Source organism: Phalacrocorax carbo, chromosome 2 (assembly GCF_963921805.1).
Source record: "Phalacrocorax carbo chromosome 2, bPhaCar2.1, whole genome shotgun sequence".
Classification (NCBI taxonomy): Eukaryota; Metazoa; Chordata; class Aves; order Suliformes; family Phalacrocoracidae; genus Phalacrocorax; species Phalacrocorax carbo.
This window is the reverse complement of record NC_087514.1, coordinates 95,169,685-95,197,004: the sequence shown is the minus strand read 5'-3', so window position 1 is coordinate 95,197,004 and position 27,320 is coordinate 95,169,685. Positions and strand designations below refer to the sequence as shown.

The following is a 27,320-nucleotide window of genomic DNA, read 5'->3' as shown; positions in this document are numbered from 1 at the left end:
TCAAGTGAGGAACCATTCCTTGCTGATGGAATCAGAGCTCCCAAGCAAGCCCAGGCAGCTCCCAAACCAAAGCATTGCCAGTGCAACTAAAATAAACCACTACTAAGAGACAGTAAGAAACTAAGACACTTCCAAGCCTTGTCTAGTTTTCTACCTCCTGTGTTCACAGCAGGTAACCTTTTCCATTACAAATCACTGAAGGCCCAAATTTCCATGCAATGCTAACATCAGAAAGGCAATCAGTGCAAACCTGTCCAGCTCAGAGCCAGCAAGTCATCTGGATTCAACGGAAATCTTTCCACTGACTTCAACAGACTCTGATCACCCTTCACAAAAGGAACCATGACAATGTAAGAAACCTGGCAGAGCTGTCCTTGGGAAAATCACTGCAGTAGTGACAAATGTTCAACGGTATATTAAGAGCTCTTCCTCAATGTGTGCAGTTGGTGCTTCAGCAGCCTGCCATTCTCCTATCAGCTCTTCCTGAAAAAGTGCAAAAAGCTTGAGCAACTTTCCACCAGCTTCCCCCAATACCAGGGAGTAGACCCTCAAAGACACAGAGATGGGACTGGAGAGCCACTGGGTGACTTAAAACAAGGTGTACACGTGCAACTCCTGGCTTGCACTGTGACCCTTTGGCTGCACACCCACTGCGCCCCACTGTGCTATGCACCCCTGTATACCTTGGAAACAGCTTAAAGAAAACAATTGTGAAAGATAACATATGGGTCTGATTTTGTGCCAGGCTTCCTGTCGGCTTCCTTTTCTAAATCATTCCTTCTCCTTAGGCATCACTGTTGCGTTCAGATCCAGAAGTATCTGACTGCATCTAAAATTTACATTTAATTATACCAACAATTATTCTTATGAATGAAACATAAAGAACAAGAGAGGAACCTTCCAAGCAATTTTCTCTTTTTAGAACATCAAAAGAGTATTTTTTCTTCAATTGCTTTTTCAATCATCTCCTGACAGCTATAAATGCCAGATATCCATTAAAGCCGAAAGAGAGCAGAACTCTACTGTAATAAATCAGCTTATCTCCACTGGTTTCAGTGTAACTTCACTGACCTCAAAGGCATTACTTCACACTGAGAGGAGGTCTAAAAAATGAATGTCATCGTTAACATGCTAAGAAATAATGAAGAAAAGCTATTTTCAAGTAAATCAAACTAATAAACCAATTTAAAAGACAGAAAAAGTAGAATTACAAGTGTTTTGTGTTCAGCCCAATGATAGTAGAATACCACATCCAGAATTATTGTCCAAATAATAAAGAAGTTGGAAAACTGAAGACGGTTTAATATAGATGCAGAAAACTGTTTCAAAGGCAGGAGCAGATGTCTTGAAGTAGGAGACTTAAGTGCACCCTATTTTGATCTCCAAATAAAGACCTACAAGTTACTTGTTTACAGTTCATAGGGACCTTCACAGGAAGAAAGCAGCAAGCAGTTTAAGGCTCTCCAATCTACTAGACAAAGACATAACTAAAATAATGGCAGAAGCTTGGAGGATTACAAACTGGAATGAGAAAAGAGCACAATACTTCATCAGCACTGCTTTTAACACCTTGGACGTCAGTTTTGTTGTTAAACAACTAACTGTTTTGCTAGTCAAAATACTGAGATCAATACTAGGATAAGGGGTGAAAAGGCAGTGGCCCATTAGAGGTAGCTGATGACACTAGGAGAGCTAATGGCTTTCAAATCTGTTGGCAGGTCAAAAAGACCTAGTCTGGGAGCTAAGGTGGGTTAAGGAGCATCCCCATAGACAGCAAGCAGATGCCAGTACAGGAGCTGATGTTTGCTCCACCGAGTCAAGAGGATGCAAAGACTTCAGGATCTGAAGAGGATTTAGCTGTACAAATACACTCAGGAAGGGCATAAATTAATCTCTGATCGTAAAAACCAAAAATACTTAGCAAGACAATACCTCAACATCAGATGGCACTAGCACAATCTCATGTGGACACATCTTCAATACTTTTCACTCATGTGACAGTAGAGTATTTCATAAGCAGTTCCAAAGGCCTTCAGTGTAATATTCCCCTTATTGAAGCCAACAGCCCTTTAATGGGAATGAGTAGATCAAAGCAGAAACCCCAATGCAGAGTAAGCAGACATCTAACCTTGAGGCAGAAGGAAACAGCCAGCCAAAGGAAAACCATACCCAATGCAATGGCATAAGGGAAAAATAAATACCAGACTAAAGAAACTGAGGCAAACCCTAACCCCTGAACATGCTACATGGCAACACAATGTAGAGGCAAGAACGAAGCTGGACTTTCTAAGTACAACCATGTAACCTATATCCTATATATAAATACATTTAAGTCCCTCAGAAAGATGTAGGACCCCAACAATCCTCACAGGACACAGATCAAGTGGATTACTACAGATGACATTTTGTCAATGTCTCTCTTGCTTCATCAGATTTTGTTTACATGAAACTGAATGAATTTAAAGTAATGTTTGGTCATTGTTACAACTGCTGCTGCTATGATGACAATTTGATTTGATTTTAACTCTGGCAGCACCTCAGGCTCGAACCTGTGAACAGGATTCTGCTGCACCAAACACTGTAGGCACACCACCCAGTAAAAATATGGACAGGTTTTTCACTTGTTTTACTGCACCCAGTAAAAACAGCATTTTCAACCACTCCAGCAGACAGAGAAAGAACTGGAGCTCGGTCTTTTACCAGGATTTGTAACACAAGAGCGCAGGGGCTCCCACTAATAAATACATGTGTTTGCAAGAATCTGACTATTTGCTGTACTGCTTTGGTTTTGTAAACCCTGAAGAACAGCATTGAGTGAAACAGCCTGGACTGCTTCAGACCTTAACTACCTATTTGTCCATACAACTCAAAATTTTAGACTGTGACACTTATTTTGAAGGCAACTCATGAATTTCAAAAAGATACTATTAAACTGAGTTCTTTATTAAAATGACTTAGTTTTAGTAGTCATTAACTATCCAAGGAACAAAGGAAGACAAAGTGGGGTCGCATCTTTGTTTTAAAATTATGAGAATACTTCAAAACACAGAAGAATCACTTTTATTTGGGATCTTAAAATGTATTCCTGTATCTCTCTACTGCCAGAAGAGCCCTAAGAAAGGCACAGCACCTTCACGTTGTCACCATTCTGTACAGAAGCCACCCTGCTTGCTGCATGTCAAGGCAGAATACATTTTTCCCTTGCTGTACCGTACTCTTGCTTCCCCAGAGAAATAAGAGGACAGCCCAACCCCTGTTGCCACTGGGCTCTGGGTGGGATGGTAGCTCAGACAACATCCCCCTGCTGCAATATACCCCACCTGAGCTAAACTAAGCTGTTACCTTAGCGGTGAATCCTCAGTTTCTGAACTAGGATTGTGTTTATCTCTTAAGTCGTACCAGAGATGCTCACAAGACCCCTAGCTCTACAGAAACCAGAAATAACTATTCTTGCTTTTCATAAATGAGACTGAGAAATGCTCTCAAGGACATGCGATGAGTTACAAGAGTCGAGACAGACATGGAAAACCCAGCTATGGCCACATCCCTGGAACGGAGCAGGGCTGACTACTCCTGCCACTGACTTATTCAAGCAGTTGAAAGACTTCCTAAGTGATACTTTTCAAATAAAGTATATATCCTCTGTAAACACCTGGCTTGCACCCTTACAGGCCCAACTGAGTCATCATTACTGCAGAAGCCGAGGGGTGGGGAGGAAAGCCAGCTACCTTCTGCTTTCTTATTTCCTTCCTGCTGCTGAAGACCCGCACACCCCCAGCATAAATGCTTGCAATGTGCAGGCTGCTCTGGTTTCGACTTTGTTAGTACGCATCAAGAGGCTGCTGTGTTATGGGGGCGTGATTAGTGTCTAGAGAAGCAGGGTGAAGGAGACAGGCAGAAGCACATCCAGCAGCTCTGTGGAGCCTTCCAGCAGCTTCACAGCTCCTTAAAGCTTTGGAAGCACAAATGGGACTCTCTCAGCCCAAAGATCTGACTTAAACCAAGTTAGAATAATCCTTGTTAATTTTCTGATTGATCCACAAAACCTTTAGCCTTTTAAAAATTCAAAGTATTTTATAATTCAAAAAGTAAAGTAAGCTTTTAAAAAGGTCTTTTTTTAAAGATCCAAATTATCCAGTGACTCCCATAAGTCAACAAGAGCAAAACAATAGCAATTCTTCTTTTTCACACTTCTTTTTCTCTTCTGCCCCCCCCAACTTGTTTGAACAAGCAACAGATTCATGAAGGGATTACCTGGTATGCCCAGGGTGCACAAGACACAAGAAAAACCTGACCTGGAATCTCCATTCCCAGCACAGAGCCTGTACGCACCATGGGACTAAAACACCGCCCATCTGCCACCACCTGCCAGTCGGGTGTGTGTGCCCCTGAAAAGGCACAGGCATACGCTGGCAAAAGGTGGCGAATCACAATATCCATAAGAGTATAAGCAGAAATTAAAGTACTACAAACCAGCCTTCCCCCCACCCCCCCGCTCAAAGAAGGTGAATGCAAGTGTCAGAAGTTATCAAGAATTTCATAACTGGGCTCTCCCCATACATACATCTCTGCTCTTACTAGGATCGGTTTTGGCACACCACGGCCTTGCCAAACTAGTCTCGTCTGCTGAGTATGCACATAGACTAAGGCACGATGACAAGAAACCTCAAAAGTTGCCTGCATCTTGCACGATCAGGCTCTAAATACCATTAGAAATGTGCAAAAATAGAGGAGTCACTGGTGAAATCTTGAGACCCCTGAGGCCAAGCGCCTTCAGAGCAAGCACAGTTTCACAAGGGATCCTGCCACACCTATCAGCAGAAAATGTTTGCACTTTTTCCTGCACTGTTCTTAATCACCGGGAGCAACAGCACCGTTTCTAAAGGCTGTACCTGCCCAGTGCAGCAGGCTGCAGACATGCTGCCTCTCCCACCTCCAGCTCTGGGAGAGGGAGGTGCCAAATACAGGGTCCGGCATAGACCATGGAAATACACCTCTGCCGGGAATCAACCGCTCGAAATGCCAGCAAATCCCTCGCCTGACAGAGGCTTTCACGCCTGCAAAGATATCCAGCTTGAATTCTCATGCACGTACCTATGAAAAAGTGAGCTGGGAGAGGTACAACCTGGTTTTCTTCTCATGGCGTGGCAGCGTCACCAACTGCTGCTGAAACCCGTTCCTTGGCCAGCTCGAGCACAGCACAGGCTCTGCCGGCGGGGCAGGTATTCGGCAGCAATTCAGACACGTTCCTCCTCCCTCTCCGTCTGCCCGTGTTTTTGTTTGTCAGCAGGGCAGTTTCCCCCGCATACACCCTGTGCAGTGCTGTGACAGAGGAGCTCAAAGGGGACCACGCCAGCCCTACCACCACTCAGCTTAGCCAGGACCCTGCAGAACCCTGTAAGACGGATGGGAAGGGCAGAAACGTGGCTGTAAATCTGTTTTCTCCAGATTTACTTGGTCTGTCAGTCCATGAAAGTAATGTCAGGGCACAGGATGTGAATTTCTGACTCCTTTTCTACCTTAAAGCACAGAAGTTACATTAACTCTTAAGCAGAGTTGTGTAAATCAATTTATTTTCATATCACACGGGGACCATCAATCCTAGGCTATTTTTTTTCCTTAATCTCAGCAACAACAAATGAAGACTGCACAACTTGCCACTTTTTTCCCCCTGCTCTCACAGCGCATCAGATTTTATCTCTCCATAGCAAAGACATTGATAAATATTTGACTGATGAATTGGCAGTTTGGGAGCTGTGTGAGTCACTGTCAAGCTGAGTATCTGTACTCTGGGCCAAGCTCATCCTGAATTCCCAAGCCAGAAGAAACCGGGAATGTTGTAAAAGCACCTTGCTGAGCCCTACGGGTAGGGAGCGTCTTGTATTGCTCTGTGAGTAATGCAATACTCAGCACAGACTTGTTTGGCAGAATACGCCCCAAAACTTACAAGACTAGACCCTAAGTTGAATCCTGCTGCATTTAAAATTAAGGTACAGTCATCTTCCCCATTGGAAAAAGAAGCCTCAGTTTTGCAAGTTCTATAGCTGCCACCAAACCTTGGCACGGAAGGTATCAGGCTGACCGCAATTATTAAAACTAGTTCCACAGACGATGGCCCTGATCCTGCAAAAGCACAACATGCACAAGATATAGTGGATTTTCTGCAGGCAGTGCATATGCAAAATCAGGCATGATTACTTTTTTTCATTAACTGTCAACAAAACCTTCACTTTATATTGTGGGGAACATTTTAATTCAAATCTAAAATGAAATTTTAAATTTAATTAATGTATTTATTAATGTATCTAAAAATAAACCTATGCAACTCAGTAAGGTGCAAACACGTATATTGTTTTGCAAATAAAGTCTTTTGTATCGTCAGATATTTTCACATACAAAAAAAATGTATGTAAAATATATATGTATGTATTTTGATCTCATTAACAGGGGTCTTTAGTTCCATGGAGAAGCCTTGCAATAAAGTGACCAGAGTTTCACTGCAATCTCCTTACCAGATATGCCTTCCAAAAAAGGAGATACAAATATTATGTTATGGAGAGTAAATGAAAGGATGTTGATGTAAGGTTGTTAACATCTTGATCGTGTCTGTCCTTTCCATTCTTGCTTTGCCACTACTGAATACTAAAGACAGAAGAGCCTAACAAACTATGGGCTGGTTTAAAATATGTAACAAGAACCAAAGAATGCTAAATTAAAAGTATTTCTCCTCCAGTGGAAGTCAGGAGTAATAGGGAAGTCGCTCTAATGAATCCAATATAGTTGCACCAGAGTAAGCCTGCAAAAAAAGGGAACAGCCTGGAAGTAGCGTGTTCTGCCATTAATTTTTCAAGTCTGTCTCTTGTAAACAATAAAGGTATTCACAGCGGAGCACACTAGCAAAACAGATCCTCACAAATGCAATACAAGGATGGCATTGTGGAGTCCTAGTATGTGCACTCTCCCATGGTAAAGTATTGAATTGTTCTAATTACATAGCAATAAATAGGTATTCTCACACTACTGCAATGGTAAGTAGACGTGATATAGCTGTAATTCATCGTTAACTAACTTACCTGTGCACATACCAAACCAAAAGTTAAATGAAGAACTAAAGCTAAGAACTGGGCAAAGTAATAAACAAAAAATAGGTAGAATGCAAGTTTTGTCTTTCATTCAGTGGTCCTCTAGCAACAGGTCTGATGCACCTAAACAGAGGTCTCCGTGGTCTCTGGGGTAATCCTAATTCTCCACAGCCATTTATAGATCTGCTTGATTTAATAAAGCCTGCCTGTTCTCATCTGCCTCTTATTTACTATATATGTTTCATCCTCATCCTTCTGCAATCCAATGACGATGTACTATCTGTAAAATTAGGGGATAAATTCTAACACACATTACAGGACAGCACTTCTAAATCAATTCCTATGTCAGTGGCATCCATAGTTAGACCAACAGGTTTAATGGAGCCATTCCACATGTAAAAAAGAGTGATCGCCAGCAGCATTTTCTACAGGCACCCTATCATACAGCAGCGCTGCCTCCTTCAGTGACTGTAACTGCTGCCACCTTTTCAGTCCCATGACCTCCCAGATGAGGAGATTAATGGAGAAGTCTTCATGACCACTGCACTTTTTTCACTAGGATCAATCTCTGGGCATCGCTGGTATAGCCACATCGACAAAAGCAGGTGTTCTCCAAACCCGGATCCTCAGGCAGCACCCTACCCGCAAGATCTTCACGGTGCTCACAGCAACATGGCAAGCAGAAAGTTAAGAAGGTAGAGGGGCGGGGAAGCAGGGTGTATCTTTGCTCCCTGGCCACCAAATATCAGGGATCGCTGCATAAAAGATCACGGCCTTAAAACTCTAGGCCTTGCACAAGGTAAAAACAAACTAAAAAAATGAGGAAGAGCAAGATTCCCACTAGTTAAAAACTGTTTTATAACCCTAGTTATGCAGCTGCTGGTGAGGAGAGCAAGAGCTGAGCCCGGGCGTGTAAATTGCTTTATTACCTCAGTACAGCTTGTTTCACGTCACGGAGCAAAGCAGGGTTTTATCAGAAGAGAACTGTTGGGCTGGTGTAGCCAGCACAGGCGCATTTACACCCCAGTCTGCAAAGGGGAGGCAGCTAGTTCACCATTCTGCCTTTTATCCCGTTACTCTATTCATGGAGAGTCCCCACCAGTTTGGGTTTGGTTTTTTTTAAAAAAAAAAAAATTTTGAAAAATTCAAAGTTCTTTGCTTGCATTGAGAAGCCTTTTAGAAGTTAGCCTCCCTGGGGGGGGGAGGGGGGGGAATAAATAAAAAAAGAAGGCTTGCGAGGTTGCACACCTCGGAAATGAAACGGCGAGCGGTCCGACGGCTGCGCCCCTCAGGCGGGCCCGGGGGTCCCGCTCCCCCCGGCTGCCCCCGGCTCCCCCCGGCCCGCACCTACCCGTATCCGTCGGAGGCGTAGTCCCCCCCGTAGGTCTTCTGGTAGTAGTAGGTCTTGTGCGTGTGGGTGCCGCCGCCGCCGCCGCCGCCCACCACATGGGAGCTCATCTCGTAGCGCAGGTCGGTGCCCGAGTCGGCCCGCGCCATGCGGCCCAAGGTGTTGATCCGCGGGTGGGAGCCGCCGTTGATGCTCATGGCGGCGGGGGAGCGCGGCGCGGGGGAGCCGCCGCCCGCGGGGAGAGGGGACGGTGCGGAAAGCGACGGGGAGGCTGACCCAGACCCGACGGGGGAAAAGGCATTCACCCCCGGGAGGGCCCGCCGCGATGCCGCCTCTCCCTCGCGGCCGGCCGAGGGCCGGGGAAGGGACGGGCGCCGGGGATCGGCGCGGCCCGCAGGTGAGGGGAGGGCGGCGGCGCCGCGGAGCGGTGTGCGCTGGCGGAGGCTGCTGGCGGCGGCAAGAGCGGAGGTCCGGTCCCGTCCCGTCCCGTCCCCTCCCCGGCGGCAGAGGGAAGGCGAAGCCACACCTTTCGGCAGCGGTTTTAAGCGGCGCTCCTGGGCGTGGAGCCGCCGCCTCGCCTCGCCTGCGCCCTCCGCGCCTCCTCGGCGGCCGCCTCAGGTTCCTCCCGCCGCGCCCGGCCCGGCCCGGCCCGGCCCGGCCCGGCCCAGCCCGGCGTCCCCGCGGCCGTGGTGGTGGCGGTGGTGTCGCTCCCCGGTGGCCGCCCGGGCACGGTAAGGCCTCTCTCAGCCTCGCACCGGTGTTGCCACCTTCGTCGGTGCGTGAACTGCCCTCGTAAGTTGCCACTGGAGCCCATTAAAAACTTCCTCGTGGCCTGTATCGTATCTACCAGCCGGCGCTCTCCCCCAAGCCGTCGCAGAGCCCCGGGGACGCGGGGTTCTCGCCTGAGGGCTGGGAGCGCTGCGGTGAGGGTGGCCGGGTCAGGGGAGCCCACAATGCCAAACACCCTCCAGAAAGCAACCAGCACCCCAACAAGGCATCACCGGTTAAATCGGCACCGCTAAGTCGAGGATGGGTCCGTTCTACTGGTGGCAGCCCTCTCCTCCTGCAGCAAGATGTGGCACATCACAGGGCTGGCGTGCTGGTTAGGAAAGCGGCATAAATGTTTGTTTCATACATTGGGAGATATATTGGGTCACATCTTTGGGAAGGCTGTCAGTACTCCAAGTCCAGTTCATTTCTGAAACAGCCCTGAAACTTGTACACCAAGTGCGTGAAATGTTTGAATTGCATCTCATTTGTGCATGAGAAAGAGGATATCCAGAAACCGGTGTTTAAACTGAATTTTTTCCTTACTTCTTCTGGATTCCTGCCTTCTGGAGCTCAGAAAGTTAAGCTTTACTTGTAAAATATGAAAAATAAGCCAGATCCTAGAGACAAAACTGTCTTAATACCCTTGTATGCATGCAGGCTGTCAGCAAAGGCAGTTTGCTGTATGATGCCCTGTGGTGCCTTCATTATCACCAGCTGACCATTGGGTCAGCCTCAAGGGTCAACTGAGAACAATTTCTTGGCTACATTCAGCGGCACTGCCTCGGCTGGTCTGGCCACTTGCCTATGGTGTTAGAAGACAAAGAGAAGATGGCCAGATTTTAAGAAGCAGCAGTCACTGGTGAATAACCTTGCCAGGCTTTTCTGTAATAATCCTGAGGTTTTCATCCCAAACTGCAGTCTGGGAGCCAGCCAAATCAATCATTTGATGCTCTGCAACAACACACGTGCCATAAGTTTTTCAAACTTGTAGGGGACCACCATCCATAAATTCTTGGGCCCATTTCTGTCTTCCCCGCACTGGTCATTTTCCTGGTGTTTTAAACGCAAGTGATATACGCAGTAAGTATATAAAGTAAGTGATATAAACGCAGTAAATAACAACCACACAAACACACCGGAAGGACGAGATTTTCTGAACTATTCAAGAGAAAACCGAATGAGAGCAATTCTCCTCAATGCCACTGAAACTGCTGGGGCTTTGCAGGAGCACTCTGGTACAAGTTATGTGAGAACCTGTCCTGCTGCTGGCGGTGGTGGTGGGCACAGCATAGCGGGGGCATAAGAGCTCCTCCAAGCAAATGTGGGGTTGCTTGGTCCCAAAAGGCATCCTGACGGGACCGCCTGGAGCTGTATGGAGTGCTACAAGGAGACAGAATGCAAGTTAGCTATTATCTCTGAAGTCATACAGTGACTTCTGTATTGTAATATATATGCTGTATTATATATAATGTGAGTCATTATATATCAGTGCATATATATATATGTATACATACATATATACATACATGTGTATGTGTATATATACATGGATTTGGGGTGCTTTTTTGAATACAGATTACATTTGCACAATTTGAAGATTTGACATTACATTCCAAAGTCATTAGGGAGCAGAATACAAAAGCAGTCAGGAGTAAGAAAAACAAATACGTAGGCTTAGTGCTATAAAGAAGGAAGTAAAAAGGTAGAAAACAGGTATAGAATAGGAGGGAGATGCAGAATGAGGGAAAATTGAACTTTATGCCTTGGTACTCCATCCAAACTTTTTGAAACATAAACACAGATCACTGTGTTAGTGCCACCACCATACCTAAAAGTTAGATTTTTTGAGTGGTGATGCCTCTAGCCAGGCACTTGTATTTAGGCATATGAACACAAAGCATTTTTTTTCAGCAATTCCCTTTGAGAGCTCTCCATTTATATGTATGCATATTTAGAAATCCTGAAGTATTGCACTGTTTTGGGGTTCTTGCTGAGTTTTAGCACCACCTCCAATCAGCTCCACCTTTCAGCTTGGACTGTTGTGCCAGCTCAGTGAGACACCCCATTATCTGTGATGGAGACAGCATGTGTGTGATACACCCAGAGGCCTGGATGAGTCACTGTTACCTGGACATGTAGAAAAATGTACTTAAATAGCAAGTGGATTCTGCTGGTCCTGCTTGCACAATTAGCCCCACTGAGATGAAAAGGAGAGGATAAGACCTACCTGATACTGAAAACCGCTCAGTGCTCCTATCTGAACTGTTTTAATAAGTGGGCAAACAAAGTAAGTAAATACAAATATTTCTATTTGCTGAAACAGTCAATTTTACTTAGGTGCTACCCTAGGTGGACTCAGTTATCTTGAAGGAGGATCAGGTCACATGGATATTGCTTAAAATTCTACTAACTATAGGGAAATAGTGTCATAACTGAAAGGTCTTGCTTAAACCTCATTCTACTACTTCTGAAAAGGCCTGGTCCTGATCTACCTAAAGCCACATCCTAAGTTCCTTGACTTTCTTTGACTTCAAAGAGTTTTTGAGAGCAAATGTCCAGTCAACTGAAAGACGCAAAGTCTCATTTTCCTCCTAAGGAATATTTCATGCAGGAGAGAATAACATGCAGTGGTTTGGAGCTTCTTGCTCATCTCCCTTATCAGAAGGTGGCATTCTGCTTCTTAAGACACGGGTACATGAAAGGTGCCTGGGTCTTAGGAGACCCTCTTCAAGCAAGTCAGTCTAAAGAAGATGTAATATTCCCTCCAGGCTCCTTAAACCAAGCCAGAGCCAAGGTCTGTGCTGCAGCTCTATATCCAACACACCTCCTCTGGAACTGCAGACACTGTGAGGATATTAGGAGAAAGCAATTCCAAGGAGGCAAAGGGGATACAGCTGTGCCTGAATACTGCTTTAATAAGCAGAACGAAGCTCCTTTATACATAATACTAAGGGTGGGCATAAGCTATCTCTTTAGGTTTCATAAAAGGCTCCTTCCCAACCGCAAAGGGTGTACCAGAAAGTCCTATTTTAGACTTAGGCTGCTGGATAGTGGGTCTTTAATTATTCAGGACACTACCTGAGGTGAGTGTAACAAGCTGCACTTGTCCCTGTCTATACCAGGAAGACGTCTGTATTTTATCTTAATAAATGAATTCCCAAGGCCACACTGAAATTCCCCTCAATGGGTTGTTAATTAACAACTTTTTACAGGAGCTGTCAGCCCCTCCTATTTCACATGCCATCTTCTGAGCTTATTTAATGCCATCCTCTCTTTAATGTCCTCCTTGCATGGAGAAGAACCAAATATGTTTTAACACACTGATAATCAGTGACACCTGACATTCAAAGCACAAATCTGAATATGACTTGATAACTGATTTCCATTATTGTAGCTTGTGAAAAATCAGGTCTGGCATTCCAAACAGAGATCGAATCATCCAGGTAAAACAGTATGTGACTCCTGCGTTCCTAACTCCTACAGTTTTGGGCAGTAAGGACAAGTTTGCACGTGCAAGCCACTAATACGGCTACGTGTCTTTGTAAGGTGATTGCTATGCACCACCACTCCTGTGCAAGGGCTGCCTGGGAAGCAATCGCTTGGGCTGAGCAGCAGCATTCACAAAGTCTGTGTTCATTACAAAATGAAGGTCAGTCCTGGGAGTTTTCACTTCCTCACTTCACTCGGGCTGAACTCTACCCAGAAAATGCACAGTAAACACTCCCGAGTCAGCAGTCCGAGCTCTCCTCTGCATGGGACGAGACGTCACTGTCTGGTGTCAGTAGCAACACCTCTATAGTGACTGCAGAGATGGTCTGAAATGTCATTAATAACAAACTGAGAGGGCTCAGACAAATTTGAATTTACTCAAAGGTATCCCTGTCATGGGGAAGATATATCTTAACTGCACTCAACTGGTGCCTAGTTATGGGCAGATTTACAGTGCCCTGCAGCACAATCCATTTTAAAATGTAGGTATGCCCCAGTGAGTGTTTGGAGGACTTGGGGAGAGCAGGAATGACTGACACAAGGCACTCAGTGCGAGCCTGTGACTAGTCAAGCCTGGGACTGCCTGCCAAGAGCTGTCATTCTCAGGTCCCTGAACACTCGCTGTGCTCCTTTTAGGCAGTCCCTGGAATATTATGCTACGAGTTTCTGGTAGGGTTAAAATAAAATGTCTTTAAACTCAGCAGGAGGTAATGCATTTTAGGACTGCACAATTCCTTCTAGACCATGCAAAAGTAGAGGGTGTGGTGGAGGATGTGTCAGCCTTGTCAAACCTGACTGACTGCTCAGACAAAAAGTTCCAGGATGCCTAGCTGTTTTGCTTCAGTTGGAGGAGACCCACACATGACATCCTTTTCCCACCATGGTCCCACCATGACTGATAGAGCATGCACACAGTAGTTCTACACGGCCCATGATTTCATGTTCCTGCAAGCAGAGCAGCCCAACGGTGACAGCACAAGGCCAATTATTTAATGTTACATTATTTCTGTTCCTTTAAAAGCTCATGTCACAGTTCTGTTTCATCAACACCTGGTGACATTTGCTGGAGCTTGAGAAGTTAGCATATAGAAAGATACTTAATAGTGCTGAGAGCAATACAAGGCTATTTCCGACTAGCTATTCTTTAGCAGCAGGACAAAAATCTTTTCAGCCGCATGACATGCATGCAAAATGCATTCGTTTGTGAGGATGAATCACTTTAATAAAACATGAACTTTTGGCAAGGTGCATCTCCCCCTCATTATTCCAAGAGTTTGATAATTCGTGTTAGATACCACAGTGCAGCTGAGCCACGTGCAGTACAAGACAAGAAGTGGGACAGTGGAAGCTCTCAAGGGACCTTTACACTTGCTTCACACTGGGGCTGCTCTAATTTACACCCAGGTATCTGCAAGCCCAAGGGGATAAGGAGGACAATGATTTTATTGACACCCATCCTTTTCTCCTGCTTGTGCCTTCGTTCTTGGAAATGGGAGTGAAGGGTCAAATGGGAGCTGCTACAGTAGCCCTGTAGACACCCAGGGTTTCCCCTCATTAGTGTGAATCTCCCATTAACAAGTTCACACATTGTAACAGGTGTTTGTCATCTCAACATGTCAAATAACTGGGTTACGGCATTGGCCCTGGGCACTGATAGCCTTATTAAAATGTTACCACCACAATTAAAAATACTTTGTAACTTGTAAGAGGGAATACCAGACCAGAGCAGTTATAAAGGTCCAAAGTGTCTTTACCAGCTTAATGGAGAAGAGGAAGACTTTTAAACAGATTTTCATGCACACCTTCCCTATGCTGAACTTCTATGGTGTATAATGGCTGCAGGCTGTGCAGGACAACGGAGAACTGGATCTAATATATATAAAAGAATGGCAGTTAACTCACTTTGCGTTAGTTTTTGCAAGCACACCTGTTGTTTCATGTTCAATTTGTGGGTCATACCACAACTATTTTGATAACAACCAGGGAAGATAAAGATTCGGTTCTTGACTGTGCCAGAAGCTGTGCTTCTCACAGCTGAGGAGTGGAGGTATCACCCTTACGGGAATATTTTGTTCTCCAGAACCACAAAGCTATGGAGGGCAATTTATCTCCTGGTAGAACTGGAAAGCTCCTTACCAAGATACCCTCTCTACAAACTCCAGATGTTATCACAGCGTCGTTTGTTCCAGCTGTGCTTGCTTGTACACCCAGCCAGCAAGAGCTCCCCACACCAAAGGGACTTGGGCTACTTGGTAAAGACAGCATTAAGAATTGCTTTGTGCTGAAAAAGCCTTTTCAAATGTGTAAAACTTCACTTAAGAAAGTTTCCTAAGAGTCTTTCTTATTCCAATCATTTAACAGGGAATTTTGTTACTCTAAAGTTTGCACTACAAGTGAGGGAAAAAAAGAGGCTGCCTCCTCTATCTCTCTCACACACACACCCCTCAACTCTCTAAAGACAAATTCAGAAGCGAGAAGTTGAAGGTAGCCTTCCTCCTCCCTCCAGCTGAGCCATGTTGAACAGAAATGGGAGCTTTTTTATTACAACCATATTCTCCTCGATTACAAAAGCACAACCATCACTGTAATGCATTTAAATCATGAGCAATTGTCATCAGTGAGACCAGAATACTAGAAGGTGGCCACTGGGGATCGTGAAACATCTTTCATTACCGCAGCTTTCAAGATGTGACGATGTAATTGTGGAAGTGTTCTCCTGTCTAGACCAAATTCCAGCGCTGCCTAAGTTTCATTCAGCCTTGCAATGGAATATTCTCCTCCTCCTCAGTCATTGCTATGGTTTTGCTGCTCAGCATTCAAGAGCTGGTGCACTTCACTTCCTTCCCTCCAAACACCTACATGAACCTTGTAGTTCAAATAGCAGAATCAATTGCATTTAGTTTTCCGCCTTCTCATTCTCTGCTCCATGTAATTATAAACGTCTGATAAAGAGACTAGAGGATTAGAGCCCTAATATGATATAAGATGCTAAAGAGGCTACTTTGCATTAATGTTTTCTTCGCAGCTCTCCATGTGATTTGTATGTGTCTGTGGGTATCTACGAGGTCTTCCCTAGGTAAGTAGGTCTAAGTCAGACATGCAGGAAATAAAATTATCACTTTATTTCCTCTTTTTCTGTCCAGATCCACTTTTCTGTTGGGACGATTTAGCTCCCTTTAGGATAGAGTCAGCTGTTTCCAGAAAAATGCTCATCTTTGGCATGATTAGCAGCATAAGAACCAGCGAGGCTAACATCAGTAAGAAAGACTTTGACGGGAAACAGGGAAGAAAAAGGATCGCTTCATGTTAACCTTGTGGGCATAGCTCTGAGCTCTTATGCCAGCACTGAGAGATCGACAGCTCTCCTTAGTTTTATTTTTTGTGTGGATTCCTGGGAAATCACCTCCAAATGACACGGTAGGAAACAAGATCGACTTACTGTAAAAATGCCTCCTGTGCATGTCTTAGTGAACCAAATGGCCCCAGTAGTTCTTAAAACATGTGTGAACAGATACTGGAAGACCATGCTGTATGGAACACAATGTAACACACTGTATATGTGTTTTCCTTCAATGTAAGCAGAATTTTCACTTGTTCATGCTACTCTGTTAAATATTATATGAGTTTAAATTAAGAATAAGGCCAGTTCTGCCAGTTGCATGACAGGTATGGCCTTGCCTCCAGGACAGACTCCAGCCACATCCTTGAAAAAATGCCAGTTTTGTCTGCAAGAAAGCAATAAAATAATAATTATGATCAGGGCTACTGTTTACAGCAGTGTGTTTTCTTGTGCTTTTGTAGCTAATGCACTCTGTTGACGCAGACAAGAACAAGGGGAACCACAACCTGGCTCTTCTGGGAGAGGCAGGAGCACTCAGGGCTCGCTCCACCTGCCTCTGAGCCGGGCAAAGGGCACATGGGAAGTGGCATGAGACACTGCACCCAAGGGGAGCTCCTATGCAGCGGCGCTGCGCAGGAGGAGGAAGGGGCTGTCATGTATGTCGGATGTATTTTGCTATAAAGTTTTGCCTGCCTGATCTCATCAGGCCATAAGTTTTTCTGGACTTTTGTGTGTGAGCACTGACTAGGGCTGGGAAGTTCCTGATAAAACTAGGACAAGACTAGGGCTTCTAGGTACTGAATGAGTTAAGTAATAAAGTCTCCCTTCCTGGTTTTAAAAAGAAATCACAGAATGGTTCAGGTTGGAAGGCATGTCAGGAGGTCTGTAGTTCAATCTCCGCTCAAGCCCTTTAGCTATGAGAACAAAGTTGCTTGGGGCTTTGTCCAGCAAGGTCTTGAAAACCTCCAAGGATGGTGCCTGCACACCCTCACTGCCTGTTCCACCGCTTGTTGTCCTCAAGGGGAAAAGTTCATCTTCATACCCGGTTGGACCTTCTCTTGTTCTAATGTATGCCCACTGCCTGTTGTCCTCTCACCTGGCACCACTGTGAAGAGCTTTGGTGGCTCATAGACACTGATAGGCTGCTTTTAGGTTCCCCTGAAGATCTCCCATCCCTGGGCTGGACAAGGCATGGTCCCTGAGCCTCTCCTCACAGGGCTGGTCTCCAAACCCCAACTGTCTAGGTGGCTTAGTAACAAGTTTATCAACCAGTGCTGGATTCTGGATGCAGTACTCTAGATGGATCTGATGATTCCTGCACAGAGGGGGATAATCACTCCCCTCCATCAAGTGGCTGTGCTCCTGTTGATACAGCCCAGGCTGCATCAGGCTCTTGGCCTTCCTTGCTGACGGAGCACACTGCTGGCTCATGTTTAGCCTATTGCTCTGCAGCACCCCTACGTCCTTTCCTGCAGAGCTCATGAGCAGCCTGTACTGTGGCAAGGAGCTACTTCACACCAGTTGCAGGACTTTGTATTTGTCCTTCTCAAATTTTCTTGGTTGCTGTCAGCCCCTTACTCCAGCTGCCCAGGTCCCTCTGAGTGGCAGCCCTGCCCTGGAGTGCATCAATTGGTCTCCCCAGCAAACTTGATGAGGGTCAATACTGTCTCCACTTTTGCATCACTGACAAAGATAAATTGCCAGAATAGATCCCTAAAGATCTCTGCTTGTAAAGGCCTCCAGGTAGAATATGAACTCTTTAAGCTCAACAAACAAGCCAGTTCCTCACCCATCTACTAATCCATCTGTCCAGACCAGAATGTTCCCACTTCAATACAAAGGTGCTGTAGGAGGTTATGTCTAGCATTAAGTTAAAGTCAAGGTAGATAACAACCACTGCTCTTCCCTTATCACGCAAAGGATTCAGGTTGGTCAAGCTGGGGAAATTCCCACTCAGTATTAGGGAAAATAAGTTTACCATGAGGGTAAACACTGGAGCAGGTGCCCAGAGGGGCTGTGGAGTCTCCAACCTGTAGATACTCAAAACACAACTGGGCAAGGCTGGACCTGCTTTCAGCAGGGGTGGGACAAAAGACCTCTAGAGGTCCCGCAAAGCCAACATGATCTGATGATCTAACCGTGGAGGATCCATGTCGGCTACTCCCAGTCACATTCTTTTCTTTCATGTAACAAAGCTTTCACATTCCCCGCTGTCCCTCAGAAAGGTTGGATGGCAGCATGAACACACCAGATCTGCCCTGGAACATCCGTATTCCAAAGGGCATTCACATTATTCAGTAGCATACGCACAAGTTCTTGTCAATTCAGTAGAGACCCTGATAGTTCTGTCTTCTGGGTGGATGAAGACAATACTTCCCCTAGGGGATTTTGGTTTTTTTTTAATTCTTGTTGTGGGTGATATCTTTTAAGAGTTAAGGTAAGGGGGAGCCATTAGCATTGTTTTTATAATGGAAGAATAAGGTTTACAGATGTGTCCAAGTGTTAGTGATATCCACACTCAAGCATGTTAAAACACTAGAGCCAGTCATCATTTTCCCAGTAACAATACTGATTAAATACTTTCTAAAAACCTCCCCTGTATTTTGGCATCTCTTAGAGATGCCACATGAGCCAGCCTAATGAGAGGAGACAACATGATGGCTATGCTAACATTAGAAATTTAGCAAGCAGAAAACAATGCAAAAATCTTATGAACAAATGGAAAACAAGTTGATTTACAGTGTAAGATTCATTTTCATTGCTTACAACAATATGTTGTAAAACTACCAAGCATCGTCCTTAGGACACATCTATGCTATCATTGCGGTTCCCTCCCTGTTTCACTCCTGGGCCCTGATTGTCCATACCACTTACACGCTGGTTTGCCCCCAGGCTCCTACATTAAGAAAATCAATTTGCTCGCTCCCAGAGGGCACAAAATTCCCAAGTCCCAGCTCTAAGGACACAAGACGCTCCACTGCTTCCTAGGTCAGACTTTTCTTCCTGAGGTGGTCAGGATTTACTCCCCAAGCAGACCATGGATTGTGTAGGCTCGCTTGTAGTCTCTTGTCATACTAAGATATTAATTTTGCTGTGTTGCTTTGTCTGGAGCAGATGAGCAGTTTTCTACAGGGCTGCTGGAAGGCTGCAGCAGGGGAAGCTGTGGGAACAGCTGGAGAAAGTGCAGCACTGAATGGCTGAAATCCCTCAGGAAGGGGGAAAGCGTTACTGTGAGGAGCTGATTGAAGAAACCTGCAGTTGTACTGTGACTGTTCAGTATTTTTAAGGGAAAATATATGTCTGTTTCCTGGCTAGATGAGTGCTGCCAACAGGGCCCACGTGTGCTTGCGCTGTACCAGAAGCGGCCTGCAACCCACCATTGGGGCTGACTAACCAGCTGTAGGGTTGCCCACAACCACAGCAGAGCAAGAAGCCTGGGGGTTAGCTTCTTAGCATGGCCAATGACCAGAATACGTGCCCAAGGTCACGGACAGCTACGTGCTGATATTGCATTGCTGTCGTTATACTGCCATTACCACCTGAGCTGGTGCCACTAAACGAAGCCCAGCGGAGTCCACCCATGCTGCAGTTGCACCTTCAGCTGTGGCGTGGACATGCTCTGCATGGCAGATGATAATCAGCATAATGACGCATTACGTCAGATGTCCCTCCCGCCACCACCTCCTTGCCCCTCTGTAAGGATCTTGCATCCCCTCTGTGGATACAGCCCTTAAGGGAAATAGTCCATCATTGTTTTAGCAGCAGCCAATCCCCAGGAACACTTAGGGATTTTGTGTAGGAGGGCTGGCTCTGTTGTAGCCACTACTCCGACTAACCTTGCTCTGAGCCATTTTTGTGGTGAAAAAAAACCTGTTTCCTCTAGAATCTTCACGCCACTAGTAAAGATATGGATCAACTCTGTAATAGTTGCAGGAGATTTCCCTAAAACCCTCTGTTATAAAAACCTGCTTTTCTACACGTCACAGAAGGCTGGGTCCTGCACACATAGCGCTGATGTCCGCTGTGGAATGTGCTGGCATATATACAAAGGCTTCAGTACTGCATGCAAAACTACCTTTAAATAAAGACACAAAAAGCTGGACCTAGGGGTCCCCAGCATTTTCGTGTTCTGTGTTGCTATAATCTCCTTTCTAGCTTCACAGATCCTCAAGAAGATCAGGTTTTGCTGGTCAAATTGGCTGATGAATGTATTCTATATACACTAATACACATTTCATGCATAATAAGAATAAAAACATCCTGCTCCAGAAGGGCAACTGAATTAATTAATTCATTCTTTGGTCTGCATTTCCTTCCCCTATATCCCTTCTTTCTGCAGACTTCGACAAGTTTCCACAGCTAAAAGACCTGTGTCAAATTTACACCAACAGACTGACAAATCCACTGCTGCGTGTCCTTGCTTTTAATGGGAATAGCCCATCAGGGTTCTTGTTCTAACACGCGTGGTATGATTTTTGCACCAGCAAACAAGTTTTTATCTAGCACACAGAACTTATTCAAAAGGTATTACTTCTGCTGGGACTAGAGGCAGGAATGAGTCACATCTGTTTAATACTCATGTAGTGCCCTGCCCCAAGGAGTGCCTCTGTTTTCCTCCCCTCCCTGTCTCGCGCTCTCTCTCTCAAGCCTTAATTGTCTTGAGTTATAATGCTTTTGAGAAATCACTTTTAAAATTATGACTCCTGTTAAAGTTAATTAGACGTGAACTCCGGCCAGGAGAGCAGGGGTAGTTTCATAATTGTTATTCTAGCTGCAAACAGGAGGCTTCCCTGACCACAGGAAGTTCAAAGGACCAGCAGCAAAAGGAGGAGATAACCTCCGTTCCCAGGGAACGCGGGCTTCACTTGGGATGCCAGCAGATTTATGACATGAGCTTCCCTCTAATTACCCTTTGGGGTGGGGCCTCTCACACTGATAAACAATAGGGTTTCTACAGGGCTGAAGTTTGCAACAGCACCCCATATGTAGGCACAGGCACTATGGCAACATGCATTCAGTGTACTTCGGAGTCTGTTGTCCCCGATGCTGAATGTCACCCTGACAAGAGGAGGTGTTGCCCCATGTGACCCTTTTGGAGAAAAAATTAAGCTTCAATGAGGTCACATTATTTTAACAGGCAAAATGTAGTAATATTTACAAATTTATAAGCCCAGAAGTCATTCAGATATGCAACACTTAAGAAAGCTGGGGAACTTCTATATAGACAATATTTGATCTATACAAAACATGAAGATGAAGGAAACTAATAAACTAAACCTACAAAGGGACAACAATAATTGTAAGACCGTACCCTAAAACACCCTATGGCAAAATTCCCGTTGACTTTAGGGGGACTAAAGTCTCAGCCCACAGATTTTTCTTAAGCTGGTTCCTCATGTAAAAATAATTTCAAAGTAATTTCAAAGATGAATAGTGTTATTATTTATTGAGCATCACTGGTGTATTTAGCAATGTATAAACATGCATAGAAGAGTCTTTGCCCGAAGGTCTCCACAGTCTAGTCAAAATACAGCTAGAACAGATTCAGAAGAGCATAACTACCTAATATAAACATTGATCATATAAGCAGACAGATACAAATATGGAGACAGATGGAGAAACATTTCAGATGCCACTGTTTAAAGGGCTCATGTGTACACAGAAGGATTTTGGAAAAAAGAGAGGAAGGTCATATGACTCACTGTCAGGATGAAAGCCAGTTTTATTAGAAGGCACCAAGCTGGGATCTGTAAACACACATGCTCTACGGTCAGGAGGGAATCTGGAGCAGGGTGAGAGCAAGATAAGGAAGGAATGTGTGAGCAGATACAGAGAGAGGGGGTCATGAAGGGCATCGCTTCTGAAGGCAAGAGGCTGCAAACTCAGTGCAGAGAGAGAGGAAAACCTGGAGGGAGGGAGTGTGAGGGGAGCAGTGTGGTGGGAAGGGAGGCTGACTTCAGCAATAGATGCACTTAGGATAATCCATGATGGAAAGCAAGGACTCATTAAATGAATTGAATGATTTCTGCTACAAGTTTTAAACATAGCTGATTTCTGTTAAGAGAATACATTTTGGCCTTTTTTACAGGATTCAAGAAAAAAATTACCATTTATGAAACACAGAACTTGCCTCCCCTGACCTACTGACGTTATTTCTCTGATACTTGCAAGAAGAGGGCTGAACACGGCTCACAGAAAGGAGCAACACAACATATTTCTGTATGCAATGTTCATGCTTTTCTATGAATGCAATATTCATTTAGCAGAGGGCAATTTGACCCTTGTACAAAGGATTTAAGCTTCAGTGGAGCTGAGGTACAGCGTGAGCCTTAACAGCAAAACCAGAGCCTTGGAAGGCAATTCAGAAATTCATGAGCGGTTCAGGTAGGCACAGGAAGGAAAGCAGACTCGACTGCACATGAACACCGCAGTTTTACAGTGAGCCAGGATCCTAGGGTGAGCTCCCACACCCTGCAAACATGCCATTTGTGCCCCCAGCACAAGGGAGGAGGGAGACTCATCCAGCTGGGGTCTGCCAACCGTGCCACTGCAGGAATCCCAGTTTGCACCATATAAAGGATATTTTTCCCACACCTTCCTCTCATCCATGAAAGCTCTCAGACACTGTCAGGAGGTCAAGATCACTGCCTTGCAGAAAAACTGCAAGCACAATGAACAGCTGGATATGACAGCACAAGATGGCTGTAAGATGCGTAGCAGAGACCATTTTCTAAGTCATGCCCTATCCTGCATACAGCCATAACTGAAAACCAGCTGGCTACTTTTCACAGAGGTGAACGCTTTAAAGCCAGAAGGAACAGTTTTGATAATATAATTGGTCCCTGGCACAGGACAGACTATGTAATCTCACCTTGTAAATCTAATCTTGAATCAAACCTTTATTTTGTGGCTGAGTGAAAGTGCAACTTTTGGAAAGATAGGCAATCCTGATTTTACTTCAGACAACTGTATGGCAGCGGTGGATAAGAGCTTCAAGAGGAAAGGGTCAGCTTCAAAGGACCATTTTGGATCACGGATGTATGAAGCTGACAGGTTAACCTCCACCTATCCCTGGATCAGCAAGCCGTGTGAGAGCACCTCAGTCCTGCCCAGCTATGGGAGAAGTGGTACCTTCTATGGGACCAGCTGGGAAAGCTTAGGTGGGAAAAAAAAGAGACGTGATAAAGGGATACGGAGGTGGAAATCTTGTCTATGTTTCCAGCCATATTACTTGATCTGACAGAAGATTTTTAGTCTCTTGAGAAACCTGGTTTCTCTTTTATCCTTAAATCATCCCAGCTTCCACAGTCCTACCCTTGCCCCTTGCATCTCACCTAGGAAAACAGTATACACAAAAAAAATGTCTTTCAACAAAAGAGGAAACCACAGCAAAATACCAAAGCATATTACACCCCCACTGTGTGGCTTGCAGACAGATAGGATGGTCTCAAGATCTGTTGCTAAGCATTGACTAAACAAACATTTGATCCTATAGACATAAAATAGTGCATTCAAACAAACAGACAACGCATTCACATACATGCTGTCCATCTCTTGACTCGTACATGTCGCGCTGGAATGTGTTACTTTCACAAAATGTGCCTTTTATCTTGCCGCAGCTAATAATAGATCAGTGGTTAAGAATTTTTCAGGCATGCTCCATTCAAGTGGTACAGCCTCAACACAGAGCTGCTGTGCCTTTCTCCTCCCCTCACAGCCCTGGCCAGCTGGCGTATCCTGGGGGAGGCCCAGCATACCGGAAAAACTGTTCTCTTGCCAAACTTACCTTCTGAAAAGAGGAGGGGTAAGATGGGGCACGGCCACAAACCAGAAATCCTCATGGTGCTCTTCCGGCAGCATGGTCCCTCTGCCTCCAGGATAAAAGAGCTCTGACCAAAGCAAGCAGGATTTTCCATTGCATTCATCCTCCCATCAGTGGGAAGCAAACGCCAGTCTCTCCTGAGCTCCGAAATGAGCTGGAAATAGCTCATTGTTGGTGCACAGTCAGCATCTTGTGAGTCAAGGGTGGTGTGGAGAATGAACTATTTGACCTGGTCTCCTCTGATTAATACAAGAAAAGGAAATTAATTTCATCTTCCATAGCCTGTGAAGCGGCACTCCATGCTTATGGTACCTTGGAAGTCTTATCAGAAGATTAGGTACTGTCTGGCACCAGCTAGGTATTTTTATATCTAAATCTCCACTTAGACTAACAAATGTAAATGTACATCCACATTGCAGGCATAATTTTTAGTGCTTCCACTTTTGCACAGTTGCACCAAGGGCTCCTGAGGTGCAAAAGGACTGGAGACTAATTTCAGTGACTGGCACATAAGCTCAGTTTGTACAAATACGCGTCCTGGAGAAATATTTGATTTATGGTGAAATAGGTTTGTTACTTACACAGAAGAATTTGGCACAGAAATCCCTTTTTGGATTATAAGGTTGCTGTGTTTCTAAGCTGCAGTCTGCTCAAGACAACTTACCTTCTTTTTACAGCATGATCCATTTGTGGTCCCTTGCGTTGTATCTGCCATCTTCACACATGTCCTGGAGAACTGGGAAATACAGGCAGGCCCCCACCCCACAACATATGAAATGAAAATGACCCCAGTCCTTAATAAGCTCGTTTGAGTTCTAGCTAACTAAAAGGTGTGAGAAGGGTGTAAGGATCTGGCCCTCTGCCTCCTGCATCACCTGGGGGAGCTGAGGCCCCTGCCCTTCTCCCCAAGCTCCTGCAGCCTGCTTGGGAGGTTCAAGGAGGATGGTGTCTGTCTGCAGCCTGTGATCTTGGATGCTAAAAGCCACAAGAGCAGATCAGATAAACGTTCAACTCCACCGGCTGAGCCAAACACTTCTCACATTTAAATCTGTTGATATCAGTGGCCGTGCATGAGGGATGGATTTTCTGCATTGCAGCTACCCACTGGATATCAGAGATCGCTGTTCGCAAGTATTGTGTGGTTTTATCTGCTTTATGTGTATATGTCCTGGCTACGCTGGCCTCAGTCCACCTCCCTTATTTATGTGATTCCTGGAGCAACACTGACATCAAGCCCATGTGAAACAGTGAGGCTAGGAGGGTACACGACGGTGGAAAGTAGAAAGCTGAGGTGAGCAAATTCATCTGGAAAGGAGCATAGAGGCTCCAGATTTGGCCTAGACTTGCTGTTCGTCTAGCCCCAGCACTCTGCCTCCAGCAGTGGTCTTCAGATAGAAGTGTTCCTCACAAAAAGGAAAGAAGTTTGGGTAATTCCCTGTTGAATATGATTGTGACAGTGCTAAGAATTGTTTGTGTTTCAAGAGAAGAGAAGGAATAATTTTCTTTTTCTCCTCTATACTGATGAGAAGTGATCTGAAACAGTCAACAGCCTTTTGATGGGAATCTTCCAGAGCCTCTGGTAGGTGATGTTTGAGGACACAGAGTAAACTTACAAAGGAGAAATGAAAAGCAGGTGGCACGTACAACTTCCCGTGTATTCCAAGCCTTTACCTTGAAGCAGAGGCTGTCCACGGGTATTTCCTTCATACATTTAGGTGTGAAGGACTTTCAAGCTGCCTAGCCAGCAGTTTTTGGTCTGAGAGTATAGTCACCTTCTCAGGAAGCCGCATCAACATGCAAGCCAAACACCTCCAGGACAAGCTATTTCATTTACTCTTTCCAAAGCCACACTGGATCTGAGCTTTCTGAAGGGCATGCCCTTGTCCAGAGCCAGGAGGGGAAAGTCTGCCTCTCGCATCCCTGACGCAGCTCCCAGCTCCCACGAGGCTGTCCTAGCACAGAGCAATGGGTGTGGAAGGGAGGCGGCTTCCACCTTCCCATCTCCTTGCTATCAATAGAACATAAATCATTCACGATCAGTCACAGGTAGGAACATGCTGTCTGGGTGGCTGCCTGGGTTTGTTCTGCCACCGGTGGCTGCAAGTAATTAGCAGTTAGTCCTGCAGAGAGCACGAGGTACTATTTTTATGGGTCTAGCAAGCTGCGATTATATAGGGACCACAATAAAGGCTGAAAATAACCCACAGGGCCAACCGCCAATGGAGAGGGAGTGCTCTGCAGCGTGGATCGAGCCAGCTTTCCCCTTCATAAACTTGAGGAAATGCCTGCTTCCCTCAGCAGCTACAGGTCCGCCCCACCACGGCATTGCACCAGAAAGCCAAAAATGCTTCCTGCTGTCTATTTGCACCCCCTCCAGATCCTCCCCACCATTCATTTGCCTTCCAGACTGAAAACGACTGCCCAGCTTAGCAATGACATTGCCAACAACAAAAAGCAGAGAGGGGGTAAAAATAAAAGCAGAAGGCAAAAAGAAGAAAAAAAATGGCTGTGGCGGTATAAAACAGACCCCTGCAGTGATGGGGCTGGGTCGGAGCAACGCCTGCGCTGCCAGCCAGTGTGGTGCTGGGAACAGGTGGGATTGCACGCAGTCATCTGTGGGATTTGTGGAGATTGAGGAGACGAAACTTTTATATGGGGAATATAAAAAATGCACACATATTAGGCAAGCAGATAAACAGAATCTCTGAACCCTGTGGACTGTGCATATTGTAGACATTACTTCGACTCCAGCGGACACAGGGCAGATGAAGAGGAAAAGTAGGATGGGTGGTAAGCATCAGCAGTACCAGGGAGGAGAGAGTAAGCTCTGGCCAAAGAGACGAGGGAGGGTCAGACTGCAGAGCCACAGCACTTGCTGCTGCAACCTGTGCCTGTGTGGGCACTTGCAGCAGACCCAGCAGGGAGCAAGGTAAAGGAGCTCTGATTTTAGAGGCACTGAACATGCCCTGCCCACAGCAGAGGCTGAGCATGCCCAGAGAGTCAGAAACTGGGATGACGCAGCATCTGGGGGTCCAATGCAGATGGTACCTCTGAAGAGAGGACTGAAACAAGTAATTTGGGGGGTTGCAATCTTTTCTCTCACTTTCCCCCATTCTTGTACTATTCTCAATCAGATAAATGAATAATCTGTCAGTTTAGTTCCTCCATCTTGTTAACAATTTAAGAGGAGACTTCTCCAAGACGCCTTAGCGAGTCTCATTTTTTTTCACTGGGATTTGTAGTTACTCAGGCAGCTACTTTAGGAAAACTTCTGCATGGCACTGAGGGATATGGATCCAGCTGAAAGCTGGGACCCCAACAAGCTTTGTTGAAAGGCACCTGACAAAGCCCAGTAGGTAAAGTGCTGAACTTCCCACTGGGATAAACTGTTCATCAAGGAAATCTTACCTTTCCCTTCTTTTAAGTACACTGAGGGAGAAAAACCCCCTCATTTACATGACCCTGACA

General features: G+C 45.4%; 1 protein-coding gene across 4 annotated transcripts in view; it reads right to left on the bottom strand.

The window, feature by feature from the left end:
- DSP (desmoplakin) overlaps positions 1-23,906 on the bottom strand; it is a 54,881-nt gene extending 30,975 nt beyond the window's left edge. For 2 of the 4 annotated variants that reach the window (XM_064443569.1, XM_064443570.1), the window contains exon 1: positions 8,434-8,722. In XM_064443569.1, coding sequence (XP_064299639.1) covers positions 8,434-8,627 — 194 coding nt within the window. In that variant the 5' untranslated portion in view covers positions 8,628-8,722. Of the gene's footprint in view, positions 1-8,433; positions 9,020-23,816 lie in introns of those variants that run through there. The other 2 variants (XM_064443567.1, XM_064443568.1) reach the window with 2 other exon arrangements.
- Between the last annotated feature and the right edge of the window lie 3,414 nt (positions 23,907-27,320).